This window comes from Mercenaria mercenaria, unplaced genomic scaffold (genome assembly GCF_021730395.1).
Source record: "Mercenaria mercenaria strain notata unplaced genomic scaffold, MADL_Memer_1 contig_1651, whole genome shotgun sequence".
NCBI classification, from domain to species: Eukaryota; Metazoa; Mollusca; class Bivalvia; order Venerida; family Veneridae; genus Mercenaria; species Mercenaria mercenaria.
Window position 1 is genome coordinate 24,273 of NW_026459645.1, and position 20,980 is coordinate 45,252.

General features: G+C 36.2%; 1 protein-coding gene across 1 annotated transcript in view; it reads left to right on the forward strand.

Moving 5' to 3' along the window:
- LOC128551771 (Parkinson disease protein 7 homolog) overlaps positions 1-17,799 on the forward strand; it is a 31,558-nt gene extending 13,759 nt beyond the window's left edge. The window contains exons 3-5 of the mRNA XM_053532683.1: positions 5,014-5,083; positions 7,757-7,834; positions 11,788-17,799. Coding sequence (XP_053388658.1) covers positions 5,014-5,083; positions 7,757-7,834; positions 11,788-11,948 — 309 coding nt within the window. The 3' untranslated portion in view covers positions 11,949-17,799. The remainder of the gene's footprint in view (positions 1-5,013; positions 5,084-7,756; positions 7,835-11,787) is intronic.
- Positions 17,800-20,980: the final 3,181 nt, after the last annotated feature.

Consider the following 20,980-nt stretch of genomic DNA (forward strand, 5'->3'; position numbering starts at 1 on the left):
ATGTTCATCTTGATGATATCTAGGTCAAGTTCGAAACTGGGTCATGTGCGGTCAAAAACTAGGTCAGTAGGTCTAAAAATAGAAAAACCTTGTGACCTCTCTAGAGGCCATATATTTCATGAGATCTTCATGAAAATTGGTCAGAATGTTCACCTTGATGATATCTAGGTCAAGTTCGAAAGTGGGTCACGTGCCGTCAAAAACTAGGTCAGTAGGTCAAATAATAGAAAAACCTTGTGACCTCTCTAGAGGCCATATTTTTCATGGGATCTGTATGAAAGTTGGTCTGAATGTTTATCTTGATGATATCTAGGTCAAGTTTGAAAGTGGGTCACGTGCCCTCAAAAAATAGGTCAGTAGGTCAAATAATAGAAAAACCTTGTGACCTCTCTAAAGGCCATATTTTTCATGGGATCTGTATGAAAGTTGGTCTGAATGTTCATCTTGATGATATCTAGGTCAAGTTCGAAACTGGGTCACGTGCGGTCAAAAACTAGGTCAGTAGGTCTAAAAATAGAAAAACCTTGTGACCTCTCTAGAGGCCATATATTTCATGAGATCTTCATGAAAATTGGTCAGAATGTTCACCTTGATGATATCTAGGTGAAGTTTGAAAGTGGGTCACGTGCCATCAAAAACTAGGTCAGTAGGTCAAATAATAGAAAAACCTTGTGACCTCTCTAAAGGCCATATTTTTCATGGGATCTGTATGAAAGTTGGTCTGAATGTTCATCTTGATGATATCTAGGTCAAGTTCGAAAGTGGGTCACGTGCCGTCAAAAACTAGGTCAGTAGGTCAAATAATAGAAAAACCTTGTGACCTCTCTAAAGGCCATATTTTTCATGGGATCTATATGAAAGTTGGTCTGAATGTTCATCTTGATGATATCTAGGTCAAGTTCGAAACAGGGTCATGTGCGGTCAAAAACTAGGTCAGTAGGTCTAAAAATAGAAAAACCTTGTGACCTCTCTAGAGGCCATACTTATGAATGGATCTCCATAAAAAGTTGGTCAGAATGTTCATCTTGATGATATCTAAGTCAAGTTCGAAAGTGGGTCACGTGCCATCAAAAAGTAGGTCAGTAGGTCAAATAATGAAAAAACGTTGTGACCTCTCTAGAGGCCATATTTTTCATGGGATCTGTATGAAAGTTGGTCTGAATGTTTACCTTGATGATATATAGGTCAAGTTTGAAACTGGGTCAACTGCGATCAAAAACTAGGTCAGTAGGTCTTGAAATAGAAAAACCTTGTGACCTCTCTAGAGGCCATACCCTTGAATGGATCTTCATGAAAATTGGTCAGAATGTTCACCTTGATGATATCTAGGTCAAGTTCGAAACTGGGTCACGTGCCATAAAAAACTAGGTCAGTAGGTCAAATAATAAAAAAACCTTGTGACCTCTCTAGAGGCCATACTTTTCATGGGATCTGTATGAAAGTTGGTCTGAATTTTCATCTTGATGATATCTAGGTCAGGTTTGAAACTGGGTCAACTGCGGTCAAAAACTAGGTCAGTAGGTCTAAAATTAGGAAAATCTTTTGACCTCTCTAGAGGCCATATTTTTCAATGGATCTTCATGAAAATTGATCTGAATGTTCACCTTGATGATATCTAGGTCAGTTTTGAAACTGGGTCACGTACGGTCAAAAACTAGGCCAGTAGGTATAAAAATAGAAAAACCTTGTGACCTCTCTAGAGGCCATATTTTTCATGAGATCTTCATGAAAATTAGTGAGAATGTTCACCTTGATATCTAGGTAAAGTTCAAAACAGGGTCACGTACCTTTGAAAACTAGGTCAATAGGTCAAATAATAGAAAAACCTTGTGACCTCTCTAGAGACCATATTTTTCAATGGATCTTCATGAAAATTGGTCAGAATTTTTATCTTGATAATATCTAGGTCAGGTTCAAAACTGGGTCACATGAGCTCAAAAACTAGGTCACTATGTCAAATAATAGAAAAAACGACGTCATACTCAAAACTGGGTCATGTGGGAAGAGGTGAGCGATTCAGGACCATCATGGTCCTCTTGTTTATTTCAAGAGGTAATAAGTTCCAGACTTTTGGTCTTGAGTATTCAAGGGATTTTCTGTACAGTTATAAGTTTGGTTTAGGTACTTCAAGACATTTATTTGATTCTGATCTTAAATTAATGTAACGATTATGTAAAAATTTAAATTAACCTTAAACATAGGATGGACTAAGATTGTTAATTGATTTAAAGACTAAAATTGCTTCAACTTCAAGACTAAAATTGTTTTCTTATAATGCAGTTGACTTGTTCATAGAATTTCATCCAGTTCAGCTCTTTAAACAAATCTTCAGATGGAAAATCAAAACATTTATCAAGGATGATTCAAGCTGCTCTTTTTTGAAATTTTGTAATTTTTTCCATTGATTCTCTGTTGCAGTTACTTTAAATCTTGCAGCAATAATTCAAGTGGGGTAAAATAAAAGCATTAAAGGAAAGTTTTTCTGGGGAATATCTAGGTAGCATTTAATTTGTTGTAAAAGATAAAGTAAGGAATTGCATTTCTTTGGTGTGTCAATAGGATCTTTTACAGCTTAAGTTATTACTGACATGCACACCTGATAGTTTTTCTGATTCTGTATATTCCACAGTTTCATTGTTGAATGTAATCTCTTGATGAGATAAACATTGCTTGATGAGATAAACATTGCTTTGATTTTTTTAACATTAGCTGTCATATAATTTTACATATTTTATTTTACTTTATAATTATACTTAATTTGAGAATGTTGCAAAAAGTGGATATGTCTAGGTGTCTTTTTTCTGTTGGTATTATTTTGGAAGCAGATTTCTTGGATAGTTTTCAAATAATGGCCTAGGTACCATTTGTCTAGTACTTTGCTAGATTGTTTATATGCTCTGCTTTGAAGAAGGAGGGGTATATTGTTTTTCAGATGTAGGTCTATGGGTAGGTCGGTTAATCTGTATGTAGACCAATCTGTTTCTAGGTGATAACTCAAGAATGCCTGGGCCTAGGATCATGAAAGTTGATATGGAGGTTGCTCATGACTAGCAGATGACACCTAGTGATTTTGGGATCAGTAGGGCAGACGTCAAGGTCTCAGTGACCCGGAACAATTAAACCATTTCCGGATGATAACTCAAGAACCCTTGGGCATAGGATCATGAAAATTGATAGGGAGGTTGAGCTTGACAAGCAGAGGATCCCTATTGATTTTGAGATAGGTACATCAAAGGTCAAAGTCACAGTGACCCTGAACAGTTCAACAGTTTCTGGATGATAACTCAAGAATGCTTGGGTCTAGGATCATGAAAGTTGATAGGGAGGTTGATCATGACCAGCAGGTGACTCCTATAGATTTTGAGGTCAGTAGGTCAAAGGTGACCTGGGACAGTTAAACGGTTTCTGGATGATAACTCAAGAACCCTTGGGCATAGGATCATGAAAGTTGATCAGGACGTTGACCTTAACCAGCAGAGGACCCCTATTGATTTTGAGATAAGTATGTCAAAGGTCAAGGTCACGGTGACCCTAAACAGTTCAACAGTTTCTGGATGATAACTCAAGAATACTTGGGCCTAGTATCATGAAAGTTGATAGGGAGGTTGATCATGACCAGCAGATGACTCCTATAGATTTTGAGGTCAGTAGGTCAAAGGTTAAGGTCACAGTGACCAGGAACAGTTAAACTGTTTCTGGACAATAACTTGAGAACATTTGGGCATAGGATCATGAAAGTTGATTAGGAGGTTAATCATGAACAGGAGATGACCCCTATTGATTTTGAGGCCTCTAGGTCAAAGGTAAGGTCATAGTGACCTGGAACAGTTAAACTCTTCCCGGACGATAACTTGAGAATGCTTGGGCCTAGGATCACCAAACTTAATAGGGACGTTGATCATGACCATCGGGCGACCCTGTAGATTTTGAGGTCAATATGTCAAAGATCATATTGACTCAGAACAGTAGATCTTTTGTGTACAGTGACCAAATCATTTCTGTTCCTTGTGCAATTACTGAATGCTACAAGGGGGCCATTTCATGTTCTACGAGCTTGTGTTGAAATTATCTTTAGATCACCTGAACTAAAGGTTCAGGGTGAGCTATTAGTATGGGGTTGATGGTCCGGGTCCAATTATTATTTAAACATCTTTTCCTCTGAAACTGTTGGTCAGAATAAAACCTAATGTGGTCTGTAGCATCAGCAGGTGAGGTCCTCTATCATATTTGTTCAAATGCTGGTGCTTGGCCCCTTTTAGGGGCTGCTAAAGCTAAAAAATGAAATACTCTGTATCTTCTAAACCCCTTGAAGGATTTTCATGAAACTTTGGTCAAATGAGCACCTCATTAAGACTTTGTGCAGAACTCAAGAGTCAGCTGTGTTGGCTCAAGGTCAGGGTGACAACTCAAGGTCAAATGTTTGAGCTCTGTATCTCCTAAACACCTTGAAGGATTTTCATGAAGCTATGGTCAAATGATAACCCCATCAATACATTGTGCAGAACTCATGAGTCAACCATGTTGGCTCAAGGTCAGTCACAACTCAAGGTCAAAGGTTTGAGCCTTCCATGTTGTATCTGCTGTGTATCTTCTAAACCCCTTGAAGGATTTTCAAATTCCTTGATTTCCTCATACATGGACCATAAAATATAGTTTACAAAGTAAATACTTCCACCCAGTGCCATAAACCCTTTCACTATCCATAACAATGGTGGGGGGATATAGCTGTCTTTCAGACTGCCTGCCGCTAGAGCTAAAAATAGAAATACATTTTAAACAACTTCTCTTTAACCACTTGAATGATCTTCATCAAACTTGATACATAGCATAATTTTATTTTCCTCTCCCGAGTTTGTTCCCATTTGGCTGCTAGTTACATAAGAGTTGCATTGAACAACTCAAGATTTAAAAAAAATCTGGATTGTGCAGTGAAAACATTATAATGATAATACCAAAATAAGGAATATTTAATGAATATTTGTTAATCTCAAATATTGCTTTTATTTTATTTAGTCTCAAGAAGTTGGAAAAATTCTGCAAGAGCAAGAAAAAGGTGGACGTCTCATAGCAGCTGTCTGTGCTGGTATGTAGAGAAGTAGTAACCAAAGATTTGAATGCCACTTTGGTTAATACAGTCCCTACTTTGTCCTTACTTTGTCCTGAGATTAGCTCACAGCAGCACAGTTCTCAAGCTGAATATGATCTATTCCATTCAGAATTCATGTTGCCATAGGAACAGAAAGGAAACTTTAAAAGAAAACTTCTTGTCAAAAATTTGTGGCCCCATCTTGAAATAATCACACAAATCTTCTTGTTCTAAATTTGTGGCTCCATTTTAAAATATTCACACAGGTGTTCTTTGGGTGAACTTTTATGAAATTATTCAATTATATTAGACTTGTCAAAAAAACGCATGGCCACTGTAGGGTGTGGTCACTTTTCCTTATATTCATGTAGTTGAAAAACAATCTTGTTAGAAACTGCAACTTTGATTTTGAAATAACTGCACATAAATTGTTCCTTTGGTTACCTTCTGTCAAAATTGTTTACATAAATGAGATTCATAAAATTCATGTAGACCAGAGAGCAGGGTTAGTTTTCTGTATATGTACTGCTGGCCAAATTTTTTAGCTCACCAGGTGATCACTCACTGTCTTTCGTTCGTCCGCCATCCATTAATATTTTCATTAATCACATTAATCAACATCTCTGAAACCATTACGTAGAAGATTTTGAAACTTATGTGTTTCTCTTCTGTAGTTGTTTGAATGGTTTTGCTTGGTTGTGCATAGGAGCCTCACAGGTAAGATAGAAAAAAACAGCATCTCCCAAACAGCGGCAGGCCATGGTAATTTTCCCTTATACCTGTGGGGGAGACATATTGTTAGTTCACCTGAGCCAAAGGCTCATGATGAGCTTTTGTGACCACTCAGTGTCGGTCGTCTGTTGTCAGTTGTCCGTCATGGGTCCATCAACATTTCCTTAAAAATCTTTTTGAAAACCATTGGGCAGAATTACACCAAACTTCACAGGAATGATTTTTAGGTGGCCCCCTTTCAAAAATTGTTCAAAGAATTGAATTCCATGCAGAATTCAACCAAAAGGAAAAACTTTAAAACTTTTCTTGTCAGAAACCCCAAGGTGTAGAGCCTTACTATTTGGCATGTGACATCATCTGATGGTCCTCTGTGAAGATTGTTTAAATTTACCCTTGGGGTTAAAAGAGGCCCCATCCTGGGGGTTACAAGTTTTACATAGACTTTTATAGGAAACAACTTTGAAAATCTTCTTGTCTTAAACCACAGGACCAAGGCCTTTGATATTTGGTATGTAGCATTGCCTTATGGTTTTCTAGCAAAATTGTTCAAATTATAATCCTGGGTTGAAAAGAGGCCCTGCCCCGGGGGATCTCAAGTTTTACATAGACTTATATACTATTAGGAAAAAACTTTAAAAATCTTCAATAGCTACTTTATAAACCTGCGTGCTGGGGATGGGTAAACCTCTGTCAAAATGAATAAACGCCATCTTTATTAAAACAGCATGGCTGTCAGAGATGAGTCTAGTTTTTCTAAAATGGGTTTATGCCTTCTCCTTCAGTTTTCAAAGCAGAAAAGTTTCTTGTTAGATATTGGTTGAACTGTGAAACTCTGATGAGCTATATAGGTTCATCATGGCCTTTTCTACTCACCCTGGCGTCGACGTCGAAGTCGGCGTTGGCGTCACACCTTGGTTAAGTTTTTGCATGCAAGTACATACAGCTATCATTTAAAGGCATATAGCTTTGAAACTTATTTTTTCTTTTTCTAGCTCAATTACTTACCTCACTGGGTCAAGTCCCATAACTCTGACATGTATTTTGAGCAAATTATGCACCCTTTTGGACTAAGAAAGTCCTGGTTAAAGTTTTGCGTGCAAGTACGTACAGCTATACTAAAACGCATATAGATTTGTAAACTTATTTTTTCTTTTTCTAGATCAGTTATCAACCTCGCTGGGTCAAGTCCTATAACTCTGACATATATTTTGGGCAAATTATGCCCCCTTTTGGAAAATTCTGGTTAAAGTTTTACATGTACATGCAAGTTTCTATCTCCAAAACTAATGCAGATATTGAATTTAAACTTCACATGTGCCTTTGGGGTTATAAAACTAGTTAATGGCAGCAAGTCCCATAACTCTGATATGCATTTTGGTAAGATTATGTCCCCTTTTGATATTTAACCTTTTTGGGTAATATTTTCCTGCTTCTGGGACAGTATTTCGAATAGTTGAGCTTGGCTGTCTTACGGACAGCTCTTGTTGTACTGGAAGTGAACACAAGATATATATATATATATTTATATTTATTTTAGAAGTAATCCTTCAAATGTTTGTACAGTTCTTGGAAATTATCACAGTACAAAAAAACTGCTTTATTCCATAAAATTGTGTCAGCAATAGGTCAGGTTAATATGCATTCTTTAAATATTAGGCAATTGACAAAACAGTTGGGTTAGTGGTATAGCACCATCATGATCCTCTAGTTCTAATGCAAACTATTTTTGATGTTTAAAGAAATATTTCTTAGTATATTTTAAGAACACTTATTCATAGATTTATAGAATGAGTACTAATCACTTGATAGAACCATGTTTCATAATAGATGTGACAGCTTAATTGAAAAAAATACTGCAAATGAAAGGCATGCTCTTCTTATAATTCTGAGTTATAGAGGCTCATTTTGTAACATTTGTAATATTTTGTTAAATTTCAGCTCCAATCGCACTGGCAAGTCACAAAATTGGGACAGGGAAGAATGTTACATCTCATCCCAGTGTTAAGGACAAATTAGGTAAGTCAGGTTGTTTTTTAGCTCGACTATTCGAAAAATAGGGGAGCTATCCTACTCGCATCGGCATTAGCGTGAGCTTCACACAAATGTTAAAGTTTGCGTACCACCCCAAATATTTTCAAAGTCCATTGAGATATTGCTTTGATAATTTGCATACTTGTTTACCATCATGACCCCAGTTTGTAAAAAGGAGGAGGCAACTCTACCAAGCATTTTCACTGAATTATGGCCCCTTTTCGACCTAGAATATGCTTATTATAATGTTAAAGTTTGCGTACCACCCACAATATTTTCAAAGTCCATTGAGATATTGCTTTGATATTTTGCATACTTGTTTACCATCATGACCCCAGTCTGTAAAAAGGAGGAGGCAACTCTATCAAGCATTTTGACTGAAATATGGCCCCTTTTCGACTTAGAATATGCTTATTGTAATGTTAAAGTTTTACTCATAGCTTATATTATACTATAAAGCACGGAGAATAGTCAAGCACACTGTCCACTGACAGCTCTTGTTAAAAAAAGCACTACTGATTCATGGGAAGTAGATGTTTGAATGTATAGAGGGGAAAAATTGCGTTTTCATCCACAGGGATCGAATTTAGCGGTCGCTAACTCGCAAAATTTGAGTAAGAATAAAAAAATGCGAGTAGAAAATCATGGCACTCGAATATTTTTGCGATCACGTTCAAAAATCGGGGAATTTGCTCAAACTGTCCTTTTCTCTTTAAAAACTCCTTTGGGGAAGTTTATTTACCGATAATCACGTGACTGCTTGTAGACACTTGTTGCTTTATACAAAAGTAATTATCGAATATCTAAGTAAGCGTCAAGGCAATATTTGTTTTGATTTTGGTCTGTAATTTGCAAAGTTCTGCGGAAATGGAGAGGAAAATAACATGTTCTTGGTGCAAAAAGGCCAGCAAAGATCGAAAATGCTAGCAACACTAGGGGCAGTGACCTGAGAAAAACTTAAAACTTTAATGTCCAGCCAAAAGTCCAAAGAATCATTGAGTACTTTGGTTTGTTTTGTACTTTCAAAACCAGAAAGTCCCCGGCCTGTCTAGACCGTGAACTTTTATATGAAGCAAACAACAACAAAACAACTTAATAAATTTAGCACATAAACAGCTTTTAAATAATTGCTAGTGGAACCCATCATTTTGCTAGTGGAAAAATATGGCACTAGTAAAAATTTGCTAGTGGAAAAAAAGTTAAATTCGATCCCTGCATCCAGTTCAAAATATTAAAGATTTGCTTTGAATTAAGATAAACTTCAGTGTTTAATTATCATGAGCCTTATTTGTAATGTGTAACACGTGGATTATTTCATAGAGAAAAATATCTTCTGCTTGCAACATCTCATTCACAATTTTTATTGTCGAGAGAAAGCTTCCATGTAATTATGTCTCCCAAATGTAGTAGGGAAGACATATAGTTTAAGTGCTATTGGTCTGTCAGTCTGTCCATCCATCTGTCTGTCAAAAGATTGTCCACGCAACTCCTCTGACACTACTAGACGGATTTACACCAAACAAATAAGAATAAACTTTACAAAGCCTGTTTATCATTCATCCACATTGGCATTTTTCAGTTTGATGATTTTCAGCAGAATTATAGCCCTAGATTCATCAAATTTTGGTATGTTTTTGCCAATTTTCTTACATTACAGGGCAGATTTCCACCATTCCTTACAGGAGTGATCAGTGTTAAGCTTCCTTGTGTATATTATTGGCATGTTCAGGTTCAGTGATTTTCATTTTCGCTCTTGGTACATCAAATTTTATGATGTTTGAGCCACATCTCTTTTATAATTGTGCGGATTTCCCGCGAAACTAATAGGAGTGATCAGTGCCAAGTCTTAATATGCATGTTATCAACAAGTTCTGTTTCAGTGATTTCAGTGAGTTATGGCCCGTTATTTGACAAATTTTATGGTATTTCAGCAACTTCTCTTACACCATTTTTGCAGATTTCCACCAAACTTTACAGGAGTTATCAGTGCCAAGCATAATAAGTTATACAGTCATCAACATGTTCTGGTTCAGTGATTTTCAGCAGAGTTACAGCCCTTGATTTGTCAGATTTTATGGTGATTAACTACGTACCATGTACAGTTAGGCTGAATTTCATCAGACCTGACAAGTGATAAGTGTGAAGCATAGTTATGCATGCTACTGTCATGTTCAGTTTGAATTATTTTCTGTGAACCTTGAGTTGTCTAATTCTTTAATCTTTGCAACTTCTCAGATACCACTGGTTGGAATTCCACCAAAGTTCATAAGAGTTAACACTACCAAGCCTAGTTGTATATATTGTTGGAAAGTTATGGTTCAGTGTCTTATCCTTGAGTTATGGCCCTTAATTTGTGGCATTTTACAATTTCATGGTGAAAAGTGGTGGGAGACATGTATTTTTCATGAAAAACTATTTCTATTTATATTTGAAAATATATACAAGTTTTGTAGCTGTTCTACTCACTGTAAAAAGAGTGCACATTACTGTATCAAAGCTACAGTATCTTTATTACATACACATGTGCATTGTACTGGTATATAAAGTGAATAATTTTTGGATGAAAAGTTTGATGAAAGCTTGACTTGATACTGCATGAAATTTGACATAAAGTTTTCATACTAGAATTACTGAATCACTTTCGTCAAATTTGAGTGTAGATTAAATTGTTAATTATTCTTTTTCTGTTCCCTTTTCAGTTCAGTTTAGAGCACAGAAGTCAAGTTAAGAAACTGTGACTTGCTTGTCAAGTGTTTATCACCTTTATGTAAATTTCATCCCAAAGGGGTAGAAAAATTACACCATATGTATAGCCCCCTTCGTAAAAGGAGGAGTATATTGTTTTGCAGATATCAGTCGGTCTGTATGTCAGTTGGTTGGTATGTTGGTTGGTCCATAGACAGATCGGTTTCTGGATGATAACACATGCTTGGGCCTAGGATCATGAAAGTTTATAGGAGGGTTAGTTGTGAACAGCAGATGACCCCTCTTGATGTTGAGGTCAGTAGGTCAAAGGTTAGGTCACAGTGACCTGGAACAGTTAAACTTTTTTTTGATGATAACTGAAGTACACTTGGACCTAGGATCATGAAACTCAATAGGGAGATTGGTCATGTCCAGCAGATGACCTTTATTGATTTTGAGGTCAAAGGTCAAGGTCACAGAGACCTGGAACAGTTAAACCTTTTCTTGACGATAATTTAAGAACACTTTGGCCTAGGATCACGAGTCTTAATAAGGAGATTGATCATTACCAGCAGACTACCCCTTTTGATTTTGAGGTCAGTAGGTCAAATGTCACGGTCACAGTGACTCGGAACAGTTAAACCATTTCCAGAGGATAATTTGAGAACGTCTAAGCTTATGATCATGAAACTTCCCTATTGACTGAGAACAGAAAGTCAAAGGTTAAGGTCACATTGACACAGAACAGTAGAGCGTTTTTGCTAAATAAGTAGAGAATGCTTTGGTCTAAGATCACAATTGATAAGGAGGTCACTTATGACTGGTAAATGACCCATAATTATTGATTTGAGGTCAGTAAGTCAAACGTCTAGTGCACAGTCAGACCAAATAATTTCTTTTCCTTGTGCAGTTACTGAATGCATCAAGGGGTTCATTTCATGTTCTACTAGCTCTTGTTCCATTTTTGTCAGTTTTCAAATCTAAAGGCATTTTGGCAGAATGTTTTAGATTTTACATGAACATTACTTGTTTAAAAGTAACAGAACATTAAAGAACTCTCAGAATAGGTTATGACTTTTTCATTGGTCTATAGCAGCAAGTAATTGTTACTTACTTGGTGATGCTGTGTGTCTCGGTCCATCATTTGGATTACCTCGAGATTTATCTCGCACTGAAAACAAAGGAAGTTTACTTTCGTGTTCTATAAATTCGATTCAAACTTTAAATACAGAAAACTTGTTGTATCATTACAGGGGATTATAAATACTCAGAAGAACGTGTTGTGCAAGATGGAAAACTCATCACAAGTCGCGGCCCAGGCACCTGCTTTGAATTTGCTCTTAAAATTGTTGAAAGCCTAGTGGGCGAGGAGAAGGCAAACTCACTGGTGGCCCCTATGCTTGTAAAGATGTGAACACTTACATTATAAATGTAAACACACCTTTATTAGATAGAACAAAACTTTTCATCAGATCACTTGTTGAAAAAAATGATGTTGATTCAAGTTAATGTGCTTATGAAGTGTTTACTCACATAAATAACAGTAACTGCAAGGTCAATGTCATTGGTGATCCTAGCTTACATCCTAACAATTAGTCATTTGCTATATGGTTGATAGATTTTAGGTGACAAGTGAAGAAATTTTGCTGGTTGGACTTAAAATGGCTGAGTAACTGAGTATAACTGAATATTAATGGCATTGTTAATAGGGCATTTTTTCCAATATGCTGTTTGAATGAAAAGGAATCTCCAATTATGTACACTGAAAAACTGCTCACTGTAGTATGGATGGTTGAAGCATTCAGACTTGTGCAAATTTTATGGTCTCCAGCCATTTTTAGCTCACCTGAGTCAAACGCTCATGGTGAGCTTTTGTGACTGCCCAATGTCCGTTGTGCATCGTGTGTCCGTCAACATTTTATAAAAAAAACCTTCTTCTTGAAAACCTCTAGGCAGAATTACAGTAAATTTCACGGGAATGATCCTTGGGCGGTCCTCTTTCAAAATTATTCAAAGAATTTAATTCCATGCAGAACTCTTGTTGCCATGGCAACCGAAAGGAAAAAGCTTTAAAAATCTTCTTGTCCAAAACCGCAAGGCCTAGATCCTGGATATTTGGCGTGCAACATCATCTTACCATCCTCTATCAAGATTGTTCAGATTGTGCCTCTGGGATGAAAAAAGGCCCTGTCCCAGGGGTCTCAAGTTTTACATTGACTTATATAGGAAAAACTTCTTGTCTAAAACCACAGGCCTTTGATATTTTGTATGTAGCATTGCCTTGTGGTCCTCTACCAAAATTGTTCAAATTATGCCCCTTAGGTGAAAGGGGGGTCTCAATTTTTACTTAGACGTATAGGAAAAAAAAATAAAAATCTTCTTGCCTGAAACTGCAAGGCTTAGGATTTTGATATTTAGTATGTTGCCTTTCCTAGTGTTTCTCTACCAAAATTGTTCAAATTATGTCCCTGGGGTGAAAAGAGGCCCTGCCCTGGGGGTACCAAGTTTATGATAGACTTATATAGGAAAGAATTAAAGATCTTCTTGTCTGAAAGTTCAAGGCCCAGACCTTTGATATATTCAGTATGTAGCATTGGATCTCTAACAAGTTTGTTCAAATTATGCACCTGGGACAAGAGGGTACCAATATTCTGATACAGGATTCTGTTTCGTATAGTTTTGTTACTACTAGTTACAGCAAGGACATTAAAGTATAACATGGCATTTCAGAAGCAATTCCATTGTTAAACGATTTAACTATTTCATCCACTCTTCAGCCAGAATCATTTCAAGTGAAGATTAATATCATCCATTTTTAGCTCGACTATTCGAAGAATAAGTAGAGCTATCCTACTCACCATGACGTCGGTGTCGGCGTGGGCATCGGCATCACACCCTGGTTAAGTTTTTCGTACCAGTCCACTTTTTGACAAAGTCTTTTGAGATAAAGCTTTGAAGCTTTCAACACTTGTTTACCATCACTGTGTCCAGTTGTAGGCAAGAGTACATAACTCTGTCAAGCATTTTGACTGAATTATGGCCCCTTTTGACTTAGAAATCTTGGTTAAGTTCTTTGTACCAGTTCCTATTTTGACAAAGTCTTTTGAGATAAAGCTTTGAAACTTTCAATAATTGTTTACCATCACCATATCCAGTTATAGGCAAGAGTATGTAACTCCATCTAGGTTTTTAGCTGAATTATAGCCCCTTTTTTACTTAGAAATCTTAGTTAAGTTTTTCGTACCAGTCCACATTTTGACAAAGTCTTTTGAGATAAAGCTTTGAAACTTTCAACACTTGTTTACCATCACTATGTCCAGTTGTAGGCAAGAGTACATAACTCTGTCAAGCATTTTGACTGAATTATGGCCCCTTTTGACTTAGAAATCTTGGTTAAGTTTTTCGTACCAGTTCATATTTTGACAAGGTCTTTTGAGATAAAGCTTTGAAACTTTCAACACTTGTTTACCATCACCATGTCCAGTTATAGGCAAGAGTATGTAACTCTATCTAGGATTTTGGCTGAATTATAGCCCCTTTTTGACTTAGAAATCTTGGTTAAGTTTTTCGTACCAGTCCACATTTTGACAAAGTCTTTTGAGATAAAGCTTTGAAACTTTCAACACTTGTTAACCATTACCATGTTCAGTTATAGGCAAGAGTACATAACTCCATCAAGGATTTTGACTGAGTTATGGCCCCTTTTGACTGAAATCTTGGTTAAATTTTTTGTACCAGTTCATATTTTGTGTAGTGTTTGACATATGGCTTTGAAACTTTTATAACTTGTTCATTAAAATAGTCTCTATCAGTAGACAAGAGTACATAACTCTGTCATCAAGTTTGGCTGAATTATGGCCCTTTTTGGATTTGGAAATTGGTACATGTCCACGTTTTGTCAAAATTATTTGACATATGGCTTTTAAGCTTTAAACATTTGTTTATCATCGTGATTTTCGTCTGTAGGCAAGAGTACATAACTCTTGACAACTATTTTGGCTGAATTATGGCCCTTTTTGAACTTTGAAATTTGTTCAGGTTTTCTTACAAGTCTGCGTTTTCTCACAACTAATTGAACTGTGGCTTTGAAACTTTTAACACTAGTTTATCAACATGATTTCCATATGTAGGCGAGAGTACATAACTCTGTCAACTTTTTTGACTGAATTATGGCCCTTTTTGGACTTAGAAATTGGTTAAATTTTTCATACAAGTCCATATTTTGCCTAACATATAACATAACATTATTTGCCATCATGGTCAGACATTGCCATTTAGTGCAAGACTTATCAAAATTCACAAGTACAGGAACATTCGTGTTTAATCTATTATTTCTTTATTCTGAAAATCTGTGGTAATATTTTGACCCCATTCTTCAATCAATTTTTCGAATAGTCGAGCGTGCTGTCATCCGACAGCTCTTGTTAGCTCACCCGAGCAAGAAGTGCTCAAACGTGAGCTTTTTTGATTGCCCTGTGTCCGTCATCGTCCATAGTCAACAATTTGACTGTTAACACTCTAGACTAGAGGTCACAATTTTGGCCCAATCTTAATGAAACTTGGTCAGAATGTTACCCTCAATAAAATCTTGGACGAGTTTGATTTTGGGTCATCTGGGGTCAAAAACTAGGTCACCAGGTCAAATCAAAGGAAAAGCTTGTTAACACTCTAGAGGTAACAATTTTGGCCTGATCCTAATGAAACTTGGTCAGAATGTTAACCTAAATAAAAGCTTGGATGAGTTTGATATTGGGTCATCTGGGTTCAAAAACTAGGTCACCAGGTCAAATGAAAAAGGAAAAGCTTGTTAACACTCTAGAGGTCACAATATTGGCCCAATGTTAATGAAACTTGGTCAGAATGTTACCCTTAATAAAGTCATGGACGGATTTGTTATTGGGTCATCTGGGGTCAAAAACTCGGTCACCAGGTCAAATCAAAGGAAAAGCTTGTTAACACTGTAGAGGCCACATTTTTGACTGTATCTTCATGAAACTGTGTCAGAATGTTAATCCTGATGATCTCAAGGTCCAGTTTGAATCTGGGTCATGTAGGATCAAAAACTAGGTCGCCAGGTAAATTCAAAGGAAAAGCTAGTTAACACTGTAGTGGCCACATTTATGACATTATCTTAATGAAACATGATCAGAATGTTATTCTTGATGATCTATAGGTCAAGTTCAAATCTGGGTCAGGTGGGGTCAAAAACTAGGTCACTAGGTCAAATCAAAGGAAAAGCTTGTTAACACTAGAGGCCACATTTATGACTTTATCTTCATGAAACTTAGTCAGAATGTTAATCTTGATGATCTTTAGGTCAAGTTCAAATCTGGGTCTTGTCAGGTCAAAAACTAGGTCACCAGGTCAAATCAAAGGAAAAGCTAGTTAACACTTTAGAGGCCACATTTATGACCATATCTTAATGAAACTGGGTCAGAATGCTAATCTTGATGATCTGTAGGTCAATAGGTCAGGTGAGCGATACGGGGCCTTCATGGCCCTCTTGTTTATTATCAGTATAGCTTGCATTAACTGAGAAAACAGCAGATATGACTGACATAATTGAGCCATGCCATGAGAAAACCAACATGGTATGTTTGCAACCAGCATGGATCCAGACCAGTCTGCACATACGCGCAGTCTGATCAGGATCCATGTTCGCTTTCAAAGCCTATTGCAATTAGAGAAACCGTTAGCGAACAGCATGGATCCTGACCAGACTGAACTGTGTTGGTTTTCTCATGGCAAAGCTTGTTTCTAGATGTTCATTATTCACTATGGTTTTATTACATCTGTATGTGAAGTGTGCCAGCAGAGATTTATTATGAATTCGATGATGCCATATGATCATGACCATATCTGTTTCTTTGTTTCTGAAGCAGTATAATTATTTAGACTTCATATTATGAAGTGTTAAATCCATGTATACAGATTAGAAAAAGTTTGGTGCATTTTTAGCTCACCTGTCACATAGTGACAAGGTGAGCTTTTGATCACCCTTCGTCCGTCATCTGTGCGTCCGTGCGAGCATGGACAATTTCTTGTCTGCACGATAGAGGTTTCATTTATAATTTTATTTTAACCAAACTTGCACATAACTTGTATCACCATAAAATCTCGGTTCCTTTCTTGAACTTGCCAGATCCCATAATAGGTTCCAGAGTTATGGCCCCTGAAAGGACCAAAATTAGCTTTTTTGACCTTGTCTGCACAATAGCAGCTTCATTTATGATTTGTTTTTACCAAACTTGCACACAACTTGTATCACCATAAGATCTTGGTTCCTTTCTTGAACTAGCCAAATTCCATTATGAGTTCGAGAGTTATGGCCCCTGAAAGGGCCAGAATTAGCTATTTTAACCTTGTCTGCACAATAGCAGCTTCATTTATGATTTGATTTTAACCAAACTTGCACACAACTTGTATCACTACAAGATCTTGGTTCCTTTCTTGAAGTGGCCAGATTCCGTGATAGGTTCCAGAGTTATGCTATTTTGGCTTTTGCAGCCATATAGAGACTTCATTTATGGTTTGATTTGATACAAACTTCCAGAATATCTTCAACAATAATAAATCTTGGATTCCATGACGAATCTGTCAGATCCAATCGTAGGTTCCAGAGTTATTTTATATCTGATTACCTCCCCTGATTGTAATCAAAATGGATTTATATCAGTAAGTACTTATAGGACTTATTTGAAATTTCATTATTGTCATTAGTTGGACTGAGACAATCAGGGTAGATAACTATAGACAGATTTTATGTCAAATTACCTCCCTTGTTTCAAATAATAATGGGTGTATCTCAGTAACCAATGAAGGTACTGATTTGAAATGTCATTTGTGCCATCATATGGACTCAGACAATCAGGGTAGATAACTTTTGACTGAATTTATGACAAATTACCTCCCTTTATTTTATGTAAACGAATATATTTCAGCAGCATCTAATGAGATTGGTTTTAAATGTTATGTAAGTCTTCCAGGGTAAGGAATAGTCATGTTAGTAAAAAAATGCAGCATTTGAGCCTAGGACCCTCAAACTTGGTATGGAAATTGGCCCTGACTAGGTCAAAAGCGACTGTTACAAGAAAATGTTTATCCTGATGATATTTAATGTATATGCCTAAGTTCTCTATGTCAAAACTTGATCATATCATTTTGAGCAATGGTACTCAGGTGAGCGATACAGGGCCATCATGGCCCTCTTGTTGTTGCTTTTTTGTTTGCTTTTTTATATAAAATAAATCAGAAATAATAACATTTTATGCCTTTTTTTTTCTTATTTTGTTCATGTATTTGTAATAGTCTTTCGAAGAAGAGGGTGATTGTTTTTCCAAGTAAATCTATCCGTAGAACATTTGGTTTCAGATCAAATGCTATGCCTGTCAGTGGTCATATTTCTTAAGATTACTTTATGCTATGAGGTCATTTTTTGCAGTCTGCAGCTGGTGGTCAATTGATAACCAGTAACAAGGAGGGCAGTTGTACTCAACATGGCGTGACTATCACTGTTGCTTTCAGCTGAAAACTTCTTGATAAGTTTAACGTCATCTTGACTGCTACTCCTGGTATCATCAAACCTTACATAAGGAATGCTCATGGGAAAGGGCACACATCTTTTCGTAAAGGGTCAGGTACCCCAAAGCTCAGGTGTTTGAACATCTTATTCCAAACCTCAGCTTCCCTTCCCAGCCTCATATTTATATACCCAAACTACCCACCACATTACACCCCCACCTCCCTCCCTCCCCAACCTGCCTCTAACACACACACACACCAAACAAAAATCTTTTATATCTGGAACTGTGGACATATATTAACCCACTTTGTAGAGCTCTTGTTATCAGGTTATGTAAGTCTAGGTTGATATTGATAGAAATTATTAGCCTTTTCCCACTGTGTAAATTACGGTCAAGCTGTATCTCAGTAACAACTACAAAGTTTTATGTTCAAACCTCTAAGACATCCATCTCATCAAACATATATATCTAAGTTAGAGATCTCCAGATTGAAAGTAATCCAAATTATGATGCTTTTTGACTAAAAGTGAGCATGTTGTTATCACTGCCATTATAAAATGTTTAATTGTTATAAAATAACTTGGTTAGCCTGAAAGTCTTGTCTGACTATAATGAAATTTGCGACCCTTGTTCGACATAGAAATATTAATTAGTTGAAAGCACTGACTTACAGAAATCTCATTTGTCAAAATGTTCCTGTTAGAGTTTCATACTCTTCCAATGCAACAGATTTTTATGATGCCAAACAGTTCATGGGACAGACATAGGTTTTATAAAACAATACTATATGCCTTGACATAACTCCTGTTGAAGCAGATAACAGTTCTTTACTTTAGATGTAGGGCTTGCGAGTTGAGATCTTTTGAGATTGTCACTTCAAACTACTTACTAGTATCTGTACTATTCAGGATAAAACTATATATGTAAGCAGTTCTAGCTATAATACATTTTCAATTTTAAGGAATTTCACAAATGAACATAATTCAGCAGCTTTAATTTACTATATGATGCATTAAAACAGGATGTGTATAACAGATACTATAAACAGAGAAAAAGCCTGGTTATCTTTTCTTTTACTTTTAGAAAATTGACAATATCAGGAATTCAATACTTACTGATGACATCTAAGAGGTGTGTTAATGCAGATATAATAGGTATGTTTTATGGACAAAGTTTGAATTACCAACGTCTTTCAAGGGATCAGAAAAACACAATTACCAGTAGTAATTTCAAGTTAATTTGCTCAAAGTCGATCAACAAAATTTGCTTCAGTTATCGGTACTTCGAGCCTTTAAGAATTATACATTGAAGCGATTTTCACAAGTTCTGATGATAAGTTCAAGCAAGGGTGGCATTAAATTATCCATGTTTGAGTGAACGAAGTTGTACTGTAACATTTTTATTACGCATAATGCACCAAGCTTTAAAAAGTCATCTCATTTATAACTGAAACATAATAATTACAATCTGAAATAATTACAGAAACCTTTTTTCTAGAAACACGTGTTTTTAAACAAAAAAAAATATATGAAATACTTATTTGAACCTGCTATTTATTTTTTAGGAGTGCTAAAGAGATGTCTTACACTTTACATTGTGTCCTTAGTACCTATGTATGTATCAAAAGCTTCCTTTAAGTAATACCATGAACGTAAATACCGTGGTTTTAAATCCCCCACTTGAACACCTCAATCTCCCACTTTGGAAAGCAAAATCGCCCACTTGGCATTCAGCAAAGTTGGGATGTCTGTTGAAGCCTTTTTGTGACTTTAATTTGTAGAATTATACCCCATGTACCACTCCCTTACTTAGAATTTTAACTCAAATTGCAGACTTTTTAAAGCATTATACATTATATTGTAATATCATGGAATTGATGGCACTCAAGATGGTATATTATGGTTAAATTTCTCTGCTGTGTTTGCTATTTATCATCCACAGATTCAACCCGACATGATTGTAAAGATCGACTTCTTGTTACTATTTTTAAATCAAATACTTTTGTAATACAAAGTGTTCTATGTTTGTGGAGATTTAAAAGCAGTGTGATCAAACTAAGATGCGTTTATTGCAGGGATGGATCATGCACATGAACGTCATGTTATAGCTTTTAAGTATAATAAGCTTGGTAAAGATTTTTTTGTTTAGTACCGCATGAAATCTGGTGCAGAGGTTGATATGTTGAATAGTATTTATATTATCAATTGAATAAGTCATACTATTTGTATACCAGATCATTCAATGGTTACATGGTTCTTTACTCTAGGGCGGTATGTAAGTAATATAAATAAAATGGGTAACATGTTGCCAAAAAGCTTGAACCATACCTACTGGTACTGATGATATTAAACCCGGACAGATGATAAAGTCGACCACTATGGAAATATTCCATTGCAATCAGTTATTTATAAAATTGAACACACCATCTAATAGTTTCCCTTACAACACCAACTGGTGTAAATAAAAACAAAATTGGTAAATATTCTGTATAAATAAATGACTTACATTTATCTGTATAAAAATACTTATCCAAAATCACTGGGGAAGAGGGTTTTTTTGCGCATGCTGACTGTCGCCACATGCAGGCCTGACATTGGGTCACTTTTCATTACTTGATCAGGAATGACTGTTGCAGCTTTTCGGGGAAAGTTTCAATATAATACTACGAAGAAAATTTTGTAAATGCCAAAGTGGTCGAATTTATCATCAGTCAGCCTTCGTACAGTCCCCATTTTACAAACCCCCTTCAGGACCTTACTTCGTGTGAGTTTGCTAATTAAATATAAATTTGAATTATGTAAAGTTTTCAGCTAATGTTAAACTTTATTTTGGTACCGACCATTGATTACAAATTGCAGAAATAAAAAAGTTACAGGTAACAAAACTTCATTTTCTGTTCGGGTTTATCATCAGTACCAGTAAT